This window comes from Adiantum capillus-veneris, chromosome 8, assembly GCF_014529385.1.
Source record: "Adiantum capillus-veneris isolate H3 chromosome 8, ASM1452938v2, whole genome shotgun sequence".
Taxonomy (NCBI): domain Eukaryota; kingdom Viridiplantae; phylum Streptophyta; class Polypodiopsida; order Polypodiales; family Pteridaceae; genus Adiantum; species Adiantum capillus-veneris.
The window spans coordinates 51,868,961-51,885,467 of NC_140938.1; the positions used below are offsets into that span (position 1 = coordinate 51,868,961).

At 43.4% G+C, this 16,507-nt stretch overlaps 1 protein-coding gene across 2 annotated transcripts in view; it reads left to right on the forward strand.

Annotated features, from left to right (window-relative positions):
• Window positions 1–16,507, forward strand: part of LOC147452130 (putative LRR receptor-like serine/threonine-protein kinase At1g06840) — a 101,584-nt gene that overhangs the window by 71,166 nt on the left and 13,911 nt on the right. For both annotated transcript variants that reach the window (XM_086517933.1, XM_086517932.1), the window contains exons 6-8: window positions 1,438–1,509; window positions 1,587–1,658; window positions 1,737–1,808. In XM_086517933.1, the coding sequence (XP_086374059.1) occupies window positions 1,438–1,509; window positions 1,587–1,658; window positions 1,737–1,808 (216 nt within the window). The remainder of the gene's footprint in view (window positions 1–1,437; window positions 1,510–1,586; window positions 1,659–1,736; window positions 1,809–16,507) is intronic.

Here is a 16,507-nt window from a genome sequence, read left to right on the forward strand (position 1 = left end):
ATGCCGCCCTTCGGTCCTTGGAGTATTTTGAGAACGGACCTTCTGAAAAGGCGACATCAAATTGTTGTATAAACGAGAGAGCACGAGTCTCCTGAACCAACCTTGGCAATGAGTAATCGATGCTAATACAATGGGGCCAATGGGTTGCATATATACCCACCTAAGTAAATTGCCCTACCCAGACTTCGACAAATAAGTAAAATAAATACCTAAAAGCCAAATAAATAATGAGATCATATTGGGCAGTTCACTTGAGTTGCGATAACTTTAACAAGCGTGCGGGGTGGGCCTGCACACTATCTCGCATGGGCGGCTTCAAATGGGATCTACGGTTGAGGTGGTTCGGACCGTTAGATGCACACTTGTAAATTCGGGCCATTTGGTAAATTTGGGTAGGCTTGTAAATTCAGGGCAGTCAGCGCCCACGTCTTGAACCCGCGACCTTCCCACTTCAAGCCATGTGTACTAACCACTACGCCCACATGCGTTCGTTGAAATATAGGGGATTCAAGTATGTTGTATTGTAAATGTGGGACAATTAGTCAATTTGGGGCAAATTTGTAAATTCGGGAAATTGTCGAATCTGATGGTCCACGATTGACGTGCCCCGTGTTTTCATCCTCCACCATTGATCCCATTTGAGCATGCCCGTGTGATATAATGATGAGGAGAGGAGACGGGTGGGGGGCTGGAAAAAAGAGGGGATGGCGGGCTGAAAGTGGGCGAGGAGGTCGGAGGGTAGGGGCGAGCTGAGGATGGGAGCGCGAGGGCGAGGGAGCTGGGGGGGCAGAGGACACGATGGTGAGGGCTGGAGAGGGGGCTCTGCCCTGTGCGCACTCTGCAGAGGGGGGTTCAGCAAGCTCGCACAATCAGAATCCATTAGCAGAAAAGAATAGACAACAGACATATGTTTTCAAGAGAGGTAGGAGACTCCATGGGGGTCTCATGGGCTCATAGACATGAGGGAAGGAGATCTAGGGTGGAAGCAAAGAAAAGGAGGAGAAGATGGTAGAGGCTCCTTGGGTTATACAAGTGTATAGGTGCAAGGACCTATTGGTTCAGGGTCCGCTCGGCAGCTTTACCACCTGCTTCTCCTGAGCCTGACAAGTTTCCTGATTGTTTTTCTGTTCCTTCTTAAAGCTCAGGAAAAGATGATATTCCTCTCGTTCTTATGACACAATGTGAGGAAATTTTTCCACCTTTGAAGTTGATAAATAATACAACGTAGGAGTTCTGGAGATTGAAAACGAACAAAGAGTTTTGGTAACTAATTGTATACCTTCATGATTTTGGTATCAACCTTAGCGTACTTTTTTCCATTCTATCTTGGGGACTATGCCCTCAAGATGTTCTTTCAATAGGAGATTCTTTTCAGTTTTTTTTTTTTTTGGAGAGAGAGAGAAAGTGTGTTCAACCCATTCCATATCAATCAAACAGCCATCTTAATAACAACTCGTTGACTGGAAACATTCCAAAAGAGCTGGGACAGCTTCCTCAACTACTCCATCTGTGAGTCCTGAAGTACGTTGTTTTCCCTCTTTATCATAGCTTAGAAATATTTATTTGCTTAGCTAGTGGTGATGCAGGCTGCTAGATAACAACAATTTGAGTGGAGAGCTTCCACCAGCGCTTTCAAATATTTCTACCTTAGTCATCTTGTGAGGAAATCTTATCTATTTTTCTGCAGCTATACGTGTCAAAATGTCTCCAGCTTGAATCTAAACCTTTTGATGCAGGCAACTGGACAACAATAAATTCAGTGGTTCCATTCCTTCAAGCTACTCAACGCTTGTGAATTTATCTAAATTGTAAGGGACGTATATTTTATTACAGTTTGTATAACTTCTCATCAATGTTGTCAAGGTCAATGAATTTTCATTTTTTGCAACATTCCATAATATGGAACCACACATTTTTAGGTGCTGCGTGCATGCATGCACTCACTTTTATCTCATCAACATGGATCCAAGCATGCAACTACTGCAAACCGCACTCAAGGAATACGTCAATTTCAACTATAGCTTGCCATTTTTTATCAACCTGAGATACCATTATATACTTGATCGAACGAGCTTGTTGCTGCGCCCCCCCCCCCCCCCCCCCCCCCCCCCCCCCCTCCTTCCGTGCTGCCTGCCCGCCCCCTGTAGGCTCTCCCTGCTTCTTGTTGCCCCACCCCACCCCGCAAAACCACTCTACTCCATCCCCATCCCACTTTCACCCTCGTGTGCTATCTGCTGTATTCAGCCTACGGGTGGTCTTCATTGACGTCGTCGCCTTCTTCTTTTCAAGAGAAGACACAGAATGGTGCCCCTGCTCCACCGCATAGGGACTCTACTGAAGCGGGCTCCTCACCGAAGTGGGCAAGATCATTGATGTGCAGATCCGTTATTACCAAATAGAGTTTGAGTCTCTAGAGATGGCAGCCAAAGTGATATCGATGAGTCCGCTAGGCATTCGAGCGGCTTGAGCTTACTCTAGACAATGGCACCATGGTTTCGACCGGACTTCAGATGTGCTCGAGGAGGTATATCTTCCTATCTCAATTTGGCTCTTGCGCCTGAGGTTTGAGTATCTTCGCTTACTTTCCAGGATTGGTTCCATGATTGGGACGATCTTGGAGACCCCGTACACTTCAAAATCAGTTGTGGCCAGGACTGCAGGGTTACCCACTGTGTGGGTTCTTGTTCGGGACACACTTAAACTCACGGAGGTGGTTTTGTTGTTTCGGGTGAGTGATGGTTGGATTAGACGGAGTGTGGAGTATTCTGGCCTTGCGAACTAATGCTTCATTTGCAGACAGACAGGCCATCTTGCGAGGGTCCACATAGGAGAGCTCAACGAGCTCCACAACCACAGGCCCCTACGTCTGACTTTCCACCAAGTTCCGAGGTCCCCCCATCCGGGGCTTCAAAGGACCCTAGAGATCGAGCTTCAACAATAACAAATGGCCATACCGAGGAGGGATGGCACCAGGTCCGTGCATGTGATGTAGACTCGTTTGTCTCGGGGTTGCTTGGATGTGGATTACTCCCATCTAAATCGTCTTTGAAGATGGCTCACTTGGTTAGTGTAGAAACAACGGTATTTCCCTCATTGACCCATGAGGATTGTCTCATGGAATATCCAGGGCCTTGGAGGACCAGAGTTTGTGGACCATTGGAGTCGACTGAGACAGGAGCTCTAGAGATGCCTTGCCTGTGGACCTATTGATATTTTCATGCTATAGGAGCATCATCTATGTTGTGCGAGGTAGATATGAGAGAGTTTGGTCAGCTGCATTTGGGCCTAGCGGCATTCAGGGAGGTGTATGTATGACTATTGTGGACTCATGGCAGTGGTCCATTGTGGACAAACGTATTATTGTGTCAGGTAGAGCCGAGTGGGTCACCATGCACGTTCAAGGTAGCCTTGTGGGCTTCTTGAACATTTTTGCGCACAACTATGCGAGTACACGGGTTGGGTTTTGGTCACATATTGTAGAGTCCTTGCCTCATGCAGATAGTGGTGCATTGGGGGGCACTTTAACATGTTGGAGGACCCCTCGGACAGGATATAGGGCAGCCATGCTATAGTTCACCTACAGTTCACGGGGCTTTGCTGGCTGCTTGGGAATGCCTATCTATGACTGAGGATTTCGGATGTATGGCTGCATCCAGGCTTTACAGCCCTCAAATAGCCTCTCTTTCTCTTAGTCTGACTGCATAGTATGGGGGCATGAATCAATCTAGGATAGATCTTTTTTATGCTAGTGACCACATCAATTTGGATTTTGACAGGGACTAGTTTTTCGGATCATTTTTTCATTAATTCTTATTGTGTCAGATAGATAGAGGAGGGCTAGTGTCATGCTACACATTCCAGAGAGGCGTGTGGACAGAGAGTTTGAACACGCAGGGGAACCTTGCTGCTAGAGAAGCCACTAGCCTTGTGGTTTCTTCCTCTAGGAGTCTGCAACTTGCTTGGCTGCTACTAGGAAGGAGGAGAAGCGACTCCGATGGGGCATTGCCTCCTTAGAGCAGATGTAGGGGTGTCAGCCAAGTAGCCCTTGGATAAAGGAGCAGATGTCGCAGGCTCGACTTGAGCTGAACAGAACAGAACCAGTAGAATCATTACTGAGAGATCCATAGATTAACCAGCAATACAAGCTTCAACCATATGATGCTTATGCAACCAACTTAGAGTTTCAATTCCCATCCATAGCATTCTATCAGTACCAAGTTCTACTCATCTCAACAAAGAGGGTGGGGGAGACAAACCCATAAAGATAAAGGCAAAAAAATGTTTTTACCATGCAAGCTAGCTGCCCATAAAGACTAGCTAACAAATCAATCCTCATATTGCTGGGAAGACTCATACCAGAAGAGCATTGGCAAGAATTTACACCGTCATTTCCGAATGTCAAACTCAGCAAGACAAGCCATAACTAGATCCACCCAAATAGGAGCAGTAAGAGCAGCTTTAGCTGGTCATACCAAACCTTTTGTCATCAATACCCACGGCACTGGCTGTCCAAAACCACCCAGAACCATCCCCAAAACAATTCCTATTCAAATTATGCATGCTAGCAGATAGTACATCATAATACGACCCGAGATCCGAAAAATCCCTTACAACGGTCTGTATACAGCAGTAGCTCATAGGCTATGCAAACCATAATCGGTGCCAGCTTGGTTGGCAAATCTAACCCCATTAAAATGACTTCATGCAATAACAACTCACTCCGAACAGAATCTCCAAGAGCAGCAGTACGAGGTCAAAAACCCCTTCAATTTTTTATCTGTACATGCTTAATTTTCATCACCACCAGCCCATGATGTGGCAATAAATCCAAAAAAAACCATGCCGTACCCGAAATGATAAGAAGTATTTGAAGCAAACAAAATTTTTGCCCTTACCTCTGTTGAATCCACAATGTTCTTCTTGCTAGGAGCCATGCTATGGAGACCCTCAAGTGAAGCCGTGGACGATGAATAGAGTATGCACACAATGAGAGAACACACACACACTTGCAGAATGAAAACTAAGTGAGCTTAATGCTCACCTTATAAAGCTTTCCTTTCCTCTTGCAATTGGCTGGCTGCACGGTATAAAACCGGGAAGAAAACCACCTTGCCACATCCTCGGAGCCTACACAAGATGGCCTATATCCGGGAAGAAGGTCCACCATGGCAGAGCCTTCATCAAACTACACCATACCCCCACAATTCCGGGCGGCGTTACAGCTAAATCTTGCCCCAAATAGCGCGCGTTAGACTGGGGAGAAACCCTTCATTCCAAACCATTATTGCATTCAAGTCTCACCCATCACGCCTGGCCCACAGTAAACCAGCTAAAAAAACAATAATGGAAAAAAGTCCTTTACAAGGCTACTTTAACCAAGAGGCCTTTCCCGCCTAATCAACCAATGCAGTGGTTGGAAGCTCTATGAGAGCAAGATCTCAAACAGGTGAGATATTTTTTGTAGTCAATGATTGCCAAGGGTGAAAGCAAACCTGAGGATAACACCATGGATGAAGATTCTCATATCCTCTAGAAGCATAGAGAGAGAGAGAGAGAGAGAGAGAGAGAGAGAGAGAGAGAGAGAGACCCACCCTTACCGAGGGAAAGGCCTACCACATGGTGAGGAGGGTCATCACCAGGTGGTGAGACCTTCCCTACAACCAGTGTATCAGTGAACAAGTTCCAAAAGTTCAATAACAGTCTCTTTTTTAGCCAAGCATAATGGCCAAGAGTTTTTATTAAGAAAATGCTGAATAGTGCCTAGCAGCTCTTTCATAGCGAACCCATTTGCTACATACTTCTTCATAAGATGACATACTTCCTGAAACGCGATGAAAGAATCTAAGGATGCCCAGACAAGTTTTTATTGCTATCTTTCGTGGACGATTACTCTTTCTCCTGACGAATTCAATCAGGCCTAGTTGTAGCTTGTCTCTCTTCCAGGAGAATTCAGTGATATAACTCCCAGTAAACGGAGAATAGAGTGTCAACTCCAGATTTAAAAAAAAACTGTTTTAGTAACAACAATTTTGTTGTCAATATTAAGGTACTCCAAAAAGGTTGGTTCAATCTTAAGAGTATCAAGATAGATTGACGTTAAGCATTGTGCAAAGTTTGGATTGTTTAAGCTTAGAAGATCATCCATATATCTATAAGTTTGTTGAAATTGTGTAAGATCAATGGTAGTGTCAGTTATCTCCAGCTGTTTAAGTACCCATTTATACTCAAAAAAGCCAGGTATAGATTGCACATGACTGGTGAACATGAGAAGCCCATTGGGATACCATGGATTTGTTAAAAGCATTGCTCACCTAGCATAACAAAGCAATTCCGAAAGAGCCATTCAATAATCTCTATTAGATTATAGAGATTATAATGGGTGGGTGGTCCTTTTTGTATGTTTTTTACCCATGTTGGGCTTCTAGCTAGTGAAATAGTTTGGTGTCCCATCTCATTCCTCCTTGCGAAAACCATTTTTCCAATCTGCTGTAGAACAAAGAAAAGCCCAAAAGGCCCAAAGAGGGATATGTTTTCATAGCATTGTGTGATATCAGCTGAAAACATTGAAACAATGTTTGCGGCAGATTAAGGAATACCTCAAAAGAGTTCTTCACAAGCCAGAAGTTATTAATCATAAGTCCAGTGAAGGTCTTCACCGTTACAAAATTTTCTTCACAAATGTTATTAAGTCGGTAAGAATAAGATTGAGGCAAGCAGTGATTACATTAGTGACATGTAACATGATACAATTGGAGGCATCTGAAATCCATCCGAACTTATGCTTGTGACTTTTGTAAGTGGGAAAAAGTATAGGTAGTTTCGAACTTTGAGTATCTAATTTAAAGTACCTCAGGGAGGAATCTAGATAACGAATGGCTTCTTAAGGACCCATTTCAGAAAGCAAAAATTCTGGTCCTTTAAGCCTTGACTAAGCCATCATCCTGGCTAAGTGTTTACAGACAATAGTGGGTATATGAGGGGCTGTGTCAAGTCCTACCACAAACCAATCCTTTTTGAGTTTATGAATCAGAGAGGATAGTGAGGGGGAAAGCCATGTTGCTTCTTGACTAATCCATGCAGGCGGGATTGACTCAATACACGTTTGAAAGCGAGCGGATATAAAATCAGCAAGTCTAGCATGTTATAGACTGTCCAAATTCAGTAACTTGACTATGTTAGTCAAGCAAGTAAGTAATGCGGCAAAAGCCAAGTGTGGATTTAGTGGTTGGAGTGGGATATGATTCGGACCTTTACACAATAGGTCCTTGATTTCCTTTGAACTAATAAGAGACAGATCTGTAGTACACACGTGTTGTCCAAAATCCTGGAAGTCATAACAAAAATTTCCAAAGATAGAGCACATACAAGATGGTTGTTTACCTGAAGTGAGAAATTCAGTGGAATACATAAAGTTTTTCAAGGGAGGATCAAAGGTCCAACCAAAGGTTAGTTCATCCACCTTGTCGGTGTTGTTAAACACATGTAAAAAAGCATATTGTATCAAAAACTTTGGAGTAAACAAATCAAAAATACGATTCGCAAAGTAGCAATGAACAATACGCTTCTTTTGATTCTCTTCCTTGCATAAAAACAGCTTTCTAGAAGCAGTCCGATTGATGTGAAAGAGCAATACAATCAAGAGTTAAACATTTTCTTGATAGGGAAATTCTTCCCCCTGCCTTTGACATAGCTTCTAGCTTTATTACGTCCTTCAGAGGACCCTGGTGTAGAAGCAGGGGATAAAAAATATGTGATCGAGTGTGAAGCAGAACTAGTTAACAAAGGCCTTTTGAGGTTAGGGGACTCCTCTGCATCTAGAGAAGGTTTGAGAAGGGATAGGATATGTTTGATGCCTTTAGAAGCACTTAAATTAGAGAGCAGATGACTTGGTGCGTCTAACTTTAGCTCTTTCAGAGCCTCGTACATGAAGTTCCTGAAGTGAAGGTAACGATTTGGGCTCGCACAGCTTCCTTAGCCTGATCCCCAAGCCAAGAACAATTAATAGGTAGAAAGTGCTCCTCTGTGTGTGATGGGAAGAGGTCCTCCAGATGGTTGAGGAGGAACCAAATTGCATGATCAAACCAAAGGATGTTACTCTCACAATCAGCTTTTGCATCCAAATCTTTGCAAGCACATTTGATGTAGGGGCGGTAGATGTTCCAGATTGATTCAGAATAGAATTCACTGCTTTGTTTAGAAAAGGTCATTGTTCCCTTGGTTCTGACATAAATGCCAGATAAGATAGGGAATTTTCTCGAATGTAAGAAATCCATACAAAAAGGTGCTTTTATAACATCACCTTTATCCAAGAACTGAACTCCCTTGAGGGTCTCCAGTCAACAGTCTTCACTTGTGGAGGCAGGTAGGGCTGCAAGAAAAACCCAAGTCTCGATCGAGATGAGTGCGACAAAAGCTTTGTTTTGAAGCTCCCAAAGATGATGGTCAAGCTCTATTCCTTCGATAGCAATCTGTCTCGGAGGTAAGAAGGGAAAACACTTAGAGAATTTTGGAACCATATCTAGTAAAGAAGTTTCAGTAGACGAGCTGAGTCCTTGCTGAAAGTTTTTTACTGCTTCAAGAGCAGCATCATCCCTACAAAAGAGGCCTTTTGGAGCCTTAGCAAGATCAAAAGATTTAGTGGTGGCAAAACAAGAAGCAAAGCCACAAAGTTTTCTGATAAAGTTAGAAAGGTCAGCTCCTTTAGCCGATCTTTCTTGATAAAGTTAGAAAGGTGGGCTCCTTTAGCCGAGAGCTGAAGAAGATCGGATTTATGACTCATTTCAATTGCAGCAAGGTTAGAAGCCAACTTTTGAAGGTGAAGTACTCCTTTCGTCTCAGCCACCAAATTGGCAAGGATAAGAACCCAGTCATTACAGGTTATTAGATTCATGATAGAGTCATGGGTTCTGTAACCTTTGAGAATTGGTTTATAGAGAAATCGCCAAAGGGTCCTGGATAAGTTTAATCACAAGCAGGGATGACGGGGAGAAGGGAAGGGTGGAAAGGTCAAGAGCAGCAGAGACAGGGACAATCTGAAGTAAAAAATATCAATATCAATAAGATCTAAAAAGAGGAGCTAGTAGGTATTCCATCCTAAAACCAACCAAGACATAGGTCATAATGGTTGTGTGGGGTACCCCCTACCCTAGAAAATCAAGTTTCAAGCCGCATCTCCTAAGGATACAAATCCTGCAGACTAGGTCTTGGTGCCATAGGTCTAAAACCCAAAGCACCCATGTGCTTAAGGAGAGAGAGTTTAGTCTATTTACAATATACATAACACATGAAACAAACTACAAAGACCAATGTCTACAATCCATAGTACAAAATCATGTATTCCTTTCGACTGAATACCCAAACAAATACATCACAGTATCAAGCCATATTAAGGAAAGAAGGTCCTAATTAGTGTTACAGTATCAGTGTACAACATTACATCCTCTCAATTAGCAGCCAAGGAAAGGACACCCTTACCTGCATCCAAAGTAAGAAAACAAACAATTCGTTAGTTTTCAGACCGCATAACAGGTAAGTGGGGTGATCTAGTTGTCATCCATGTCACCCTAGTACTAGCCTAAGAAGAAAGCCATGCTGTTTAAATATAAGTGATGTGTTACAGTTTCCATAATGCAAAGAAACAAGATTATCAAAGTGTTAGGTCGACTCTTTTTCATTGTACATCCCTCTATTAATTTGAAGTGTAAAGTAGAGTATGAAAAAGGTTTTTCCAATTGTTCCTTAACATTATCTAAATAAGGTTAAAGCTTTTCAAAAAAAGTAAGTTTAATGCAGTTTTTGAAGTCTAAATCTTCCTCAGAACAGCAACTGTTCAACAAATTATCAATTTTTAGAATTGTATCGGTCAAGTTTTAGTATCTGGCAATCGTATCCCGGGGTCAACAGGGCCCGAACCAGGTGATACATTACTACAGGCAAAAAAACAGTAAACCGTAATCCCCCAATAAAGAGCGGCCCTTAAGAGAATCTCTCAAGAAAAACCAAGACAATAGATGCATTTTACCATCAGTAGTGTGAGTCAATAAAACCAACTAGTCTGCAACACACCAACCATTAGCATAATTCCAAGTTAGATATAGTAAAGCCAAGCCCAACAGCTTAACCAAAGTCTGAAATTAAACCGTGGTTGATTACGAGCCCATATAGCCCAAATCAAGAAGACTTCGATATATACAGGCTGTATATACCAACTAGAAGTACTCCAGCGGTATATTTACATAGAGAAGAGGTGAATCCTAATGTATATCCGGTCTATAACGTTCATGTACACCATAGAGCAGAAAAAAGAACAACGACAGCCTATTGTTGTGTCAAGTCCACCCAAATTAGCTGGATACTAGGTCCATAAAATCAAGGCCGATAACTGCATATCAGCCCTAAGTGCAGCAATAAAGTAGTCAAAACCAAAACAAAGTGTTTGTTATTACTATCCCAAGCAGCAATTTGTACAATCCTATACAAAAAAGCAACCAGTATCCCATATCTACTGCCTGCCAAACAGTCCGAAAGCCAACTATGATTAGGGTAAGTGATGGGTACTCTCAACTGAGATGCAGTTTTGAAATATAAACCTGCCCCCATAAGCCACACTATCCCTACAGTATTCTTTCCATATTCTGTACACGGATAAAGAGAGAACCAATACCAGTACAGTAGAAGTCCTGTACCAGCAAGATTATCCAGCAAAGTCGAAGACCGTTTTCTTTCCAATAGGAACAGTATCAGAATATCATAAATGAGCATGTGTCAATGAATTTAATCAGCAAGTCAAATTTTACCTATGTACATTCATGCCACCACATTCCTTTTCCCAAAACCAACCAGTAAAAGACCATACCTTCTCAAGTACCTGTAAATAGCACTATGTTATTCTGCTCAGTTAAAAAACAAGGTGGGATAATGCAACAAGATTGGATAGTCAGCCGGTATAGACAGCAAACCCATCCAATGTATATGCAAAATTTCTTTTAATTAGCTAGGCGTGTTAAATTTTGACCCGTCATTTGAGCCAATCATGGCATGCAATAGGATATAATTAGGCAATTTCCAAGCCAGTAAAAGAATATGCAAATTAGCTGGTCTTTTCTCCTAAAATCATCAGACACCAGAAAAGGAGTTATCATTCCTCTCCATATTGCCGTACATCCCAATACCAGTAACCGGTAATGAATCGATCTGCATGTCCAACCGTAACTAGCCCAATCATATGCTTCAAATTTTCCGAAGAAATCTAGAAGTAGCAATAAGAGAACATTTCTCAAAAATTCTCAACGTTTATGTTCAATAGATATTCTATAACCAGTACTAATCCGTAGAGAACAGAACCACTAGAATCATTAGTGAGAGATCCATAGATTAACCAGCAAAACAAGCTTCAACCATATGATGCTTATGCAACCAACTTACAGTTTCAATTCCCATCCATAGCATTCTATCAGTACCAAGTTCTACTCATCTCAACAAAGAGGGTGGGGGAGACAACCCATAAAGATAAAGGCAAAAAAATGTTTATACCATGCAAGCTAGCTGCCAATAAAGACTAGCTAGCAAATCAATCCTCAGATTGCTGAGAAGACTCATACCGGAAGAGCATTGGCAAGAATTTACACCGTCATTTCCCAATGTCAAGCTCAGCAAGCCAAGCCATAACTAGATCCACCCAAATAGGAGCAGTAAGAGCAGCTTTAGCCGGTCATACCAAACCTATCCAAAACCACCCAGAACCATCCCCAAAACAATTCCTAGTATTCAAATTATGCATGCTAGCAGATAGTACATCATAATACGACCCGAGATCCAAAAAAATCCCTTACAACGGTCTGTATATAGCAGTAGCTCATAGGCTATGCAAACCGTAATCGGTGCCAGCTTGGTTGGCAAATCTAACCCCATTAAAACGACTTCATGCAATAACAACTCACTCCGAACAGAATCTCCAAGAGCAGCAATACGAGGTCAAAAAACCCTTCAATTTTTTATCTGTACATGCTTAATTTTCATCACCACCAGCCCATGTTGTGGTTGTAAATCCAAAAAAAATCATGCCGTACCCGAAATGATAAGAAGTATTTGAAGCAAACAAAATTTTCTCCCTTACCTCTGTTGAATCCACAATGTTCTTGCTAGGAGCCATGCTATGGAGACCCTCAAGTGAAGCCGTGGACGATGAATAGAGTATGCACACAATGAGAGAACACACACAAACTTGCAGAATGAAAACTAAGTGAGCTTAATGCTCACCTTATAAAGCTTTCCTTTCCTCCTGCAATTGGCTGGCTGCACGGTATAAAACCGGGAAGAAAACCACCTCGCCACATCCTCGGAGCCCACACAGGATGGCTAGTTCCACCGCGGCAGAGCCTTCATCAAACTACACCCTACCCCCACAATTCCGGGCGGCATTACAGCTAAAGCTTGCCCCAAATAGCGTGCGTCAGACTGGGGAGAAACCCTTCATTCCAAACCATTATTGCATTCAAGTCTCACCCGTCACGCCTGGCCACAATAAACCACCTAAAAAAACAATAATGAAAAAAAAGTATAATGAAAAAAAGTCCTTTATAAGGCTACTTTAACCAAGAGGCCTTTCCCGCCTAATCAACCAATGCCGTGGTTGGAAGCTCTATGAGAGCAAGATCTCAAACACGTGAGATATTTTTTGTAGTCAATGATTGCCAAGGGTGAAAGCAAACCCCAGGATAACACCATGGATGAAGAGTCTCATATCCTCTAGAGAGAGAGAGAGAGAGAGAGAGAGAGAGAGATGAAGTTAAATGTTATATTAAACGTCTTCAAAAGGCCAAAGTGACCTATGAGACCAAATTGATACAATCCTTGTGGATCTAATCCAATGTTTGGGCACAAAAATAAAATGAAGTAAAGTAAAAGACTAAACTAAAAGACTAAAATCGTCAAACTAAAATCAGCATCATCATCATCATCATTATCAATGCCCGAGGAAGCCCGGCATCGGGTGTTGTCTGAGAAAATATTGCATCGGTCCCTGAAGATCTTCGTCAATGTCCGTCTCTGTAAATAGTTGTACTGGGCGTCTCCCATATTGCGCTAGAATAGTCCTGATCCTTTAATGGAGCCTCCATCAATGTCATGGTCGCCCTCATAGACGTGGGCGTCTAGCTCTCCCGAGCTCAGTGGCTCTGTCCAGTAATATACGTCTTGTATAAGTGGGCTCTGAAGTCTGCTGTGAAGCATGCTTATCCGGCTGCTGAGTCCCTGCTCAAAAGAAGTCAGTGTCTCCCTCTGTGAATGTCTCCCACTACCTGGTCCCCTCAAGAGACTCCCTGTGTCTGCGCAGCTCTAGCAAAAACAACCCAAGGCATCTCTTATTCTGATATCTCATGAATCTAGCAAACGGTCCAAAGTCCTCTCTGAATAGATAGTGAAAGCGGTATCGTATCTCATAGTATACCGGACAATGCCAAATGTGATGTAACTCTGTCTTTGGCTCTAATGACACAACTGGCATATCCTGGCTTCTATTGGTACTCTCCTAAATCTGCCAGTCTCAATCTCTAGCTGATGTGATGATTGGCATCTGAGCAATAGCACATTGTATCCCATAGGATAAATGAGTGTCCATATAGGCGGATCCGATCACATATCCATCCTCTGTTAGTTGGAGAAGATGCTCTCTATCGAAAGACATCTTCGTGCCCAACTCTTGTACCGGTTGGATCCATGTGCTTCCAGTATCGAGTTGAATCAACTTCTGACATATAAGTGGAGGATCTTTGTCCGTGTGAGAGAAAGGGAGGGTGCATCCAAGGAGTACTGGAATGGGGGCAGTCTATCCATGTTGAATCCATGCGATTGAAACCATGATGTCATCTCCCCATACCAGCATGTTGTGTCCTCCTATAGCGCTAGCAGTCAGGATGACTCTAGGGCTAGCCGACCATATCTATCTCTGGGGAGGTCCCATACATTATGCATGAAGGAAACTGATCTAGTAAGGGACTCAACTACGAGAGGGGTGGCAGCTAGCTTCACTCGAATAATCTCATGTGGCATTGAGGCCTTAGCCCAAATCAGCCGAGAGATCATAGAGACTAGAGGCCTCTCCATACATCAGTGCTACCAAACCTTCCATGGTGGTCCAATGAGGGTCCCTCCAAATCTGAACCCCATAAGGCATAGCTGAAGCCACTAGAGTGTCAAAAATCCATTGCTTTGTTCGAGGTTCTTGAAACTAAACCTGCGAACACATCTTCTCCGATCCTCCCAAGGCTGAATAAGCTCTCGTCAATCTAGTCTCTGCTGCTCTCCTTAATGAAAACACTGGCCCATTGAAGACTACCCCATGATAGGTATATTCATCTGTATACTCCACAGTCTCCTAGCCATATATAAAATTGGGTGTTGACCTTTTGACCCACTTCGGTGTTGTGTTAAACACCATAACCTTGGTTTACCCTAGGTTAAGAGGCAATCCACTATCGTGGGAAAATGTGTACAAAGCATCCATATGACACTGCACCCAGGGAGCCAGAAATCAACACAATATCATCAGCATATAACAATAGTGGGAACCATGTCCCTGCCATGTGCTCCTCTATCACCATCCCTCTCAATGTAGTGAGCAACCTCATCCACATACATGCCAAATAGTGTAGGAGAGAGCATGCAACTGTGTTTCACCCCAATAGTAGAGTGAACCAAATCAGAAATCCCCTCTAGAGTGCGTACATGCCCCACTACTGACTTGTATAGAGCCATGATCCCCCAAATCAACTCCTTGGGTACCCCCATCTCTTGCAGTCTGCGCATCAATCTAGCTTTGGGCACTGTATCAAAGGCTTTGCAGAAATCCACAAAGCAACAGTAGAGCCGTCTCTTGCGCGATTTCCCCTCCTCAATAATGGATCTAAGTGTTAGAATATGATCAAGAGTAGAGAAAACTCTCCTGAAACCCGGATGTCCTGCTACCCGTACACCCTCTCTCTCTACTCCGCAGTGGGTCAGGAGATCGGCACCTACACTCGTATATGGTCAGGACACTGTGGAATACACAGATGCATATACATATCTTGGGGTGGTATTCTCAGGACCGAGGTTTGCTCTGAGGAGAGCAGCAGAGACTAGACTGTCTAGAGCATATGCAGCACTGGGAGGGCTAGAGAGGATGTGTTCGCAGGTTCAGTTTCAGGAACCACGAACAAAGCTATGGCTTTTTGATACTTTGGTTACTTCAGCTGTGCTTTATGGGGTACAGGTGTGGGGACCATCTGTGGATCATGACAGGTGGAGGAACATGGAGAGGCCCTTGGTATCTATGATCTCTCGGATGATTAGAGCCAAGTCCTCCGTACCACATGCGATTATTCGAGCGGAGCTAGCAGCCCCTCCTATAGAGATTGAGGCTATTACCAGATCAGTGTCCTTTTTGCATAGCCTATGGGATACACGTGGAGGCTGATACGCTAGATTGGCTTTGGAGTCTTTTAGACAGTTAGCGACGCAGGGAGATACATCATGTTGGTATGCGCAGATGACCTCTTGGTTTCAGAGGCATGGTTTCAGCCTATATAGACTGCCTCCTTTTCAGTATTCCCTGGATGCACCTTCACTACCAGTCACACGGACGGAGATCACTAGACTTATTTGTCAGGATCTTATAAAGTTGGACACCAAGAGGACATGGGTAGAGCCAGTGCAGGAGTTGGGCACGAAGATGGCTTTCTACAAGGAGCATCTTCTCCAACTCTCGGGAGATGGGTTTGTGATTCGTCCGAGCTACATGGACACTCATCTGTCTCATAGTTTGCGATGCGCTATAGGTCAGATCCGCACATCCTCGCACCATTTGGAGATTGAGATGGGCAGATTCAGAGGGATACCACCGGAGAGCAGGATATGTAAATTATGCCGTACAGAGCCAGAGACAAAGTTACATTACATATGCCACTGCACTGTGTATTATGAGATATGAGGGTGCTTCCATTGCTTATTCAGGGAGGGCTTTGGACCCCTAGATAGAGTCATGAAGTATGAGGATGAGAGATGCCTTGGCTTATATCTACTTGAGCTACAACAGCATAGGGATAGTCTGTTGAGGAAACATGGGAAACGACAGTCAGAGAGATCGATCACAGATTTCTTTGGATCGGGAAAGCCAGGGGAGCAGCCACCAGCACAGAGTCGTGCCCGCGTGCATACCAGAGGCACCCTCATTGACAGGGCGATTGGAGATCGAGGCGACCACGACCGAGACACAGGAGCACACTCCATTGACGGAGACTTCAGCAGAGGATCAAGGACATCCTAGCACGACATCCAGAGTGTCATTGAGAACTTACTCTACACTTCATTTTCACTGTCACTACTCACTTCTCATTTTTATTTTTTGCATTCAGTACCTTTGTACTTTTGTATTCAGACATTGTACTAGTTTCACCACTTTGTATCAGCTGGTCTCATAGGTCATTTTGGCCTTTTGAAGACGTTAATATATCATATCATATCTCTGCCC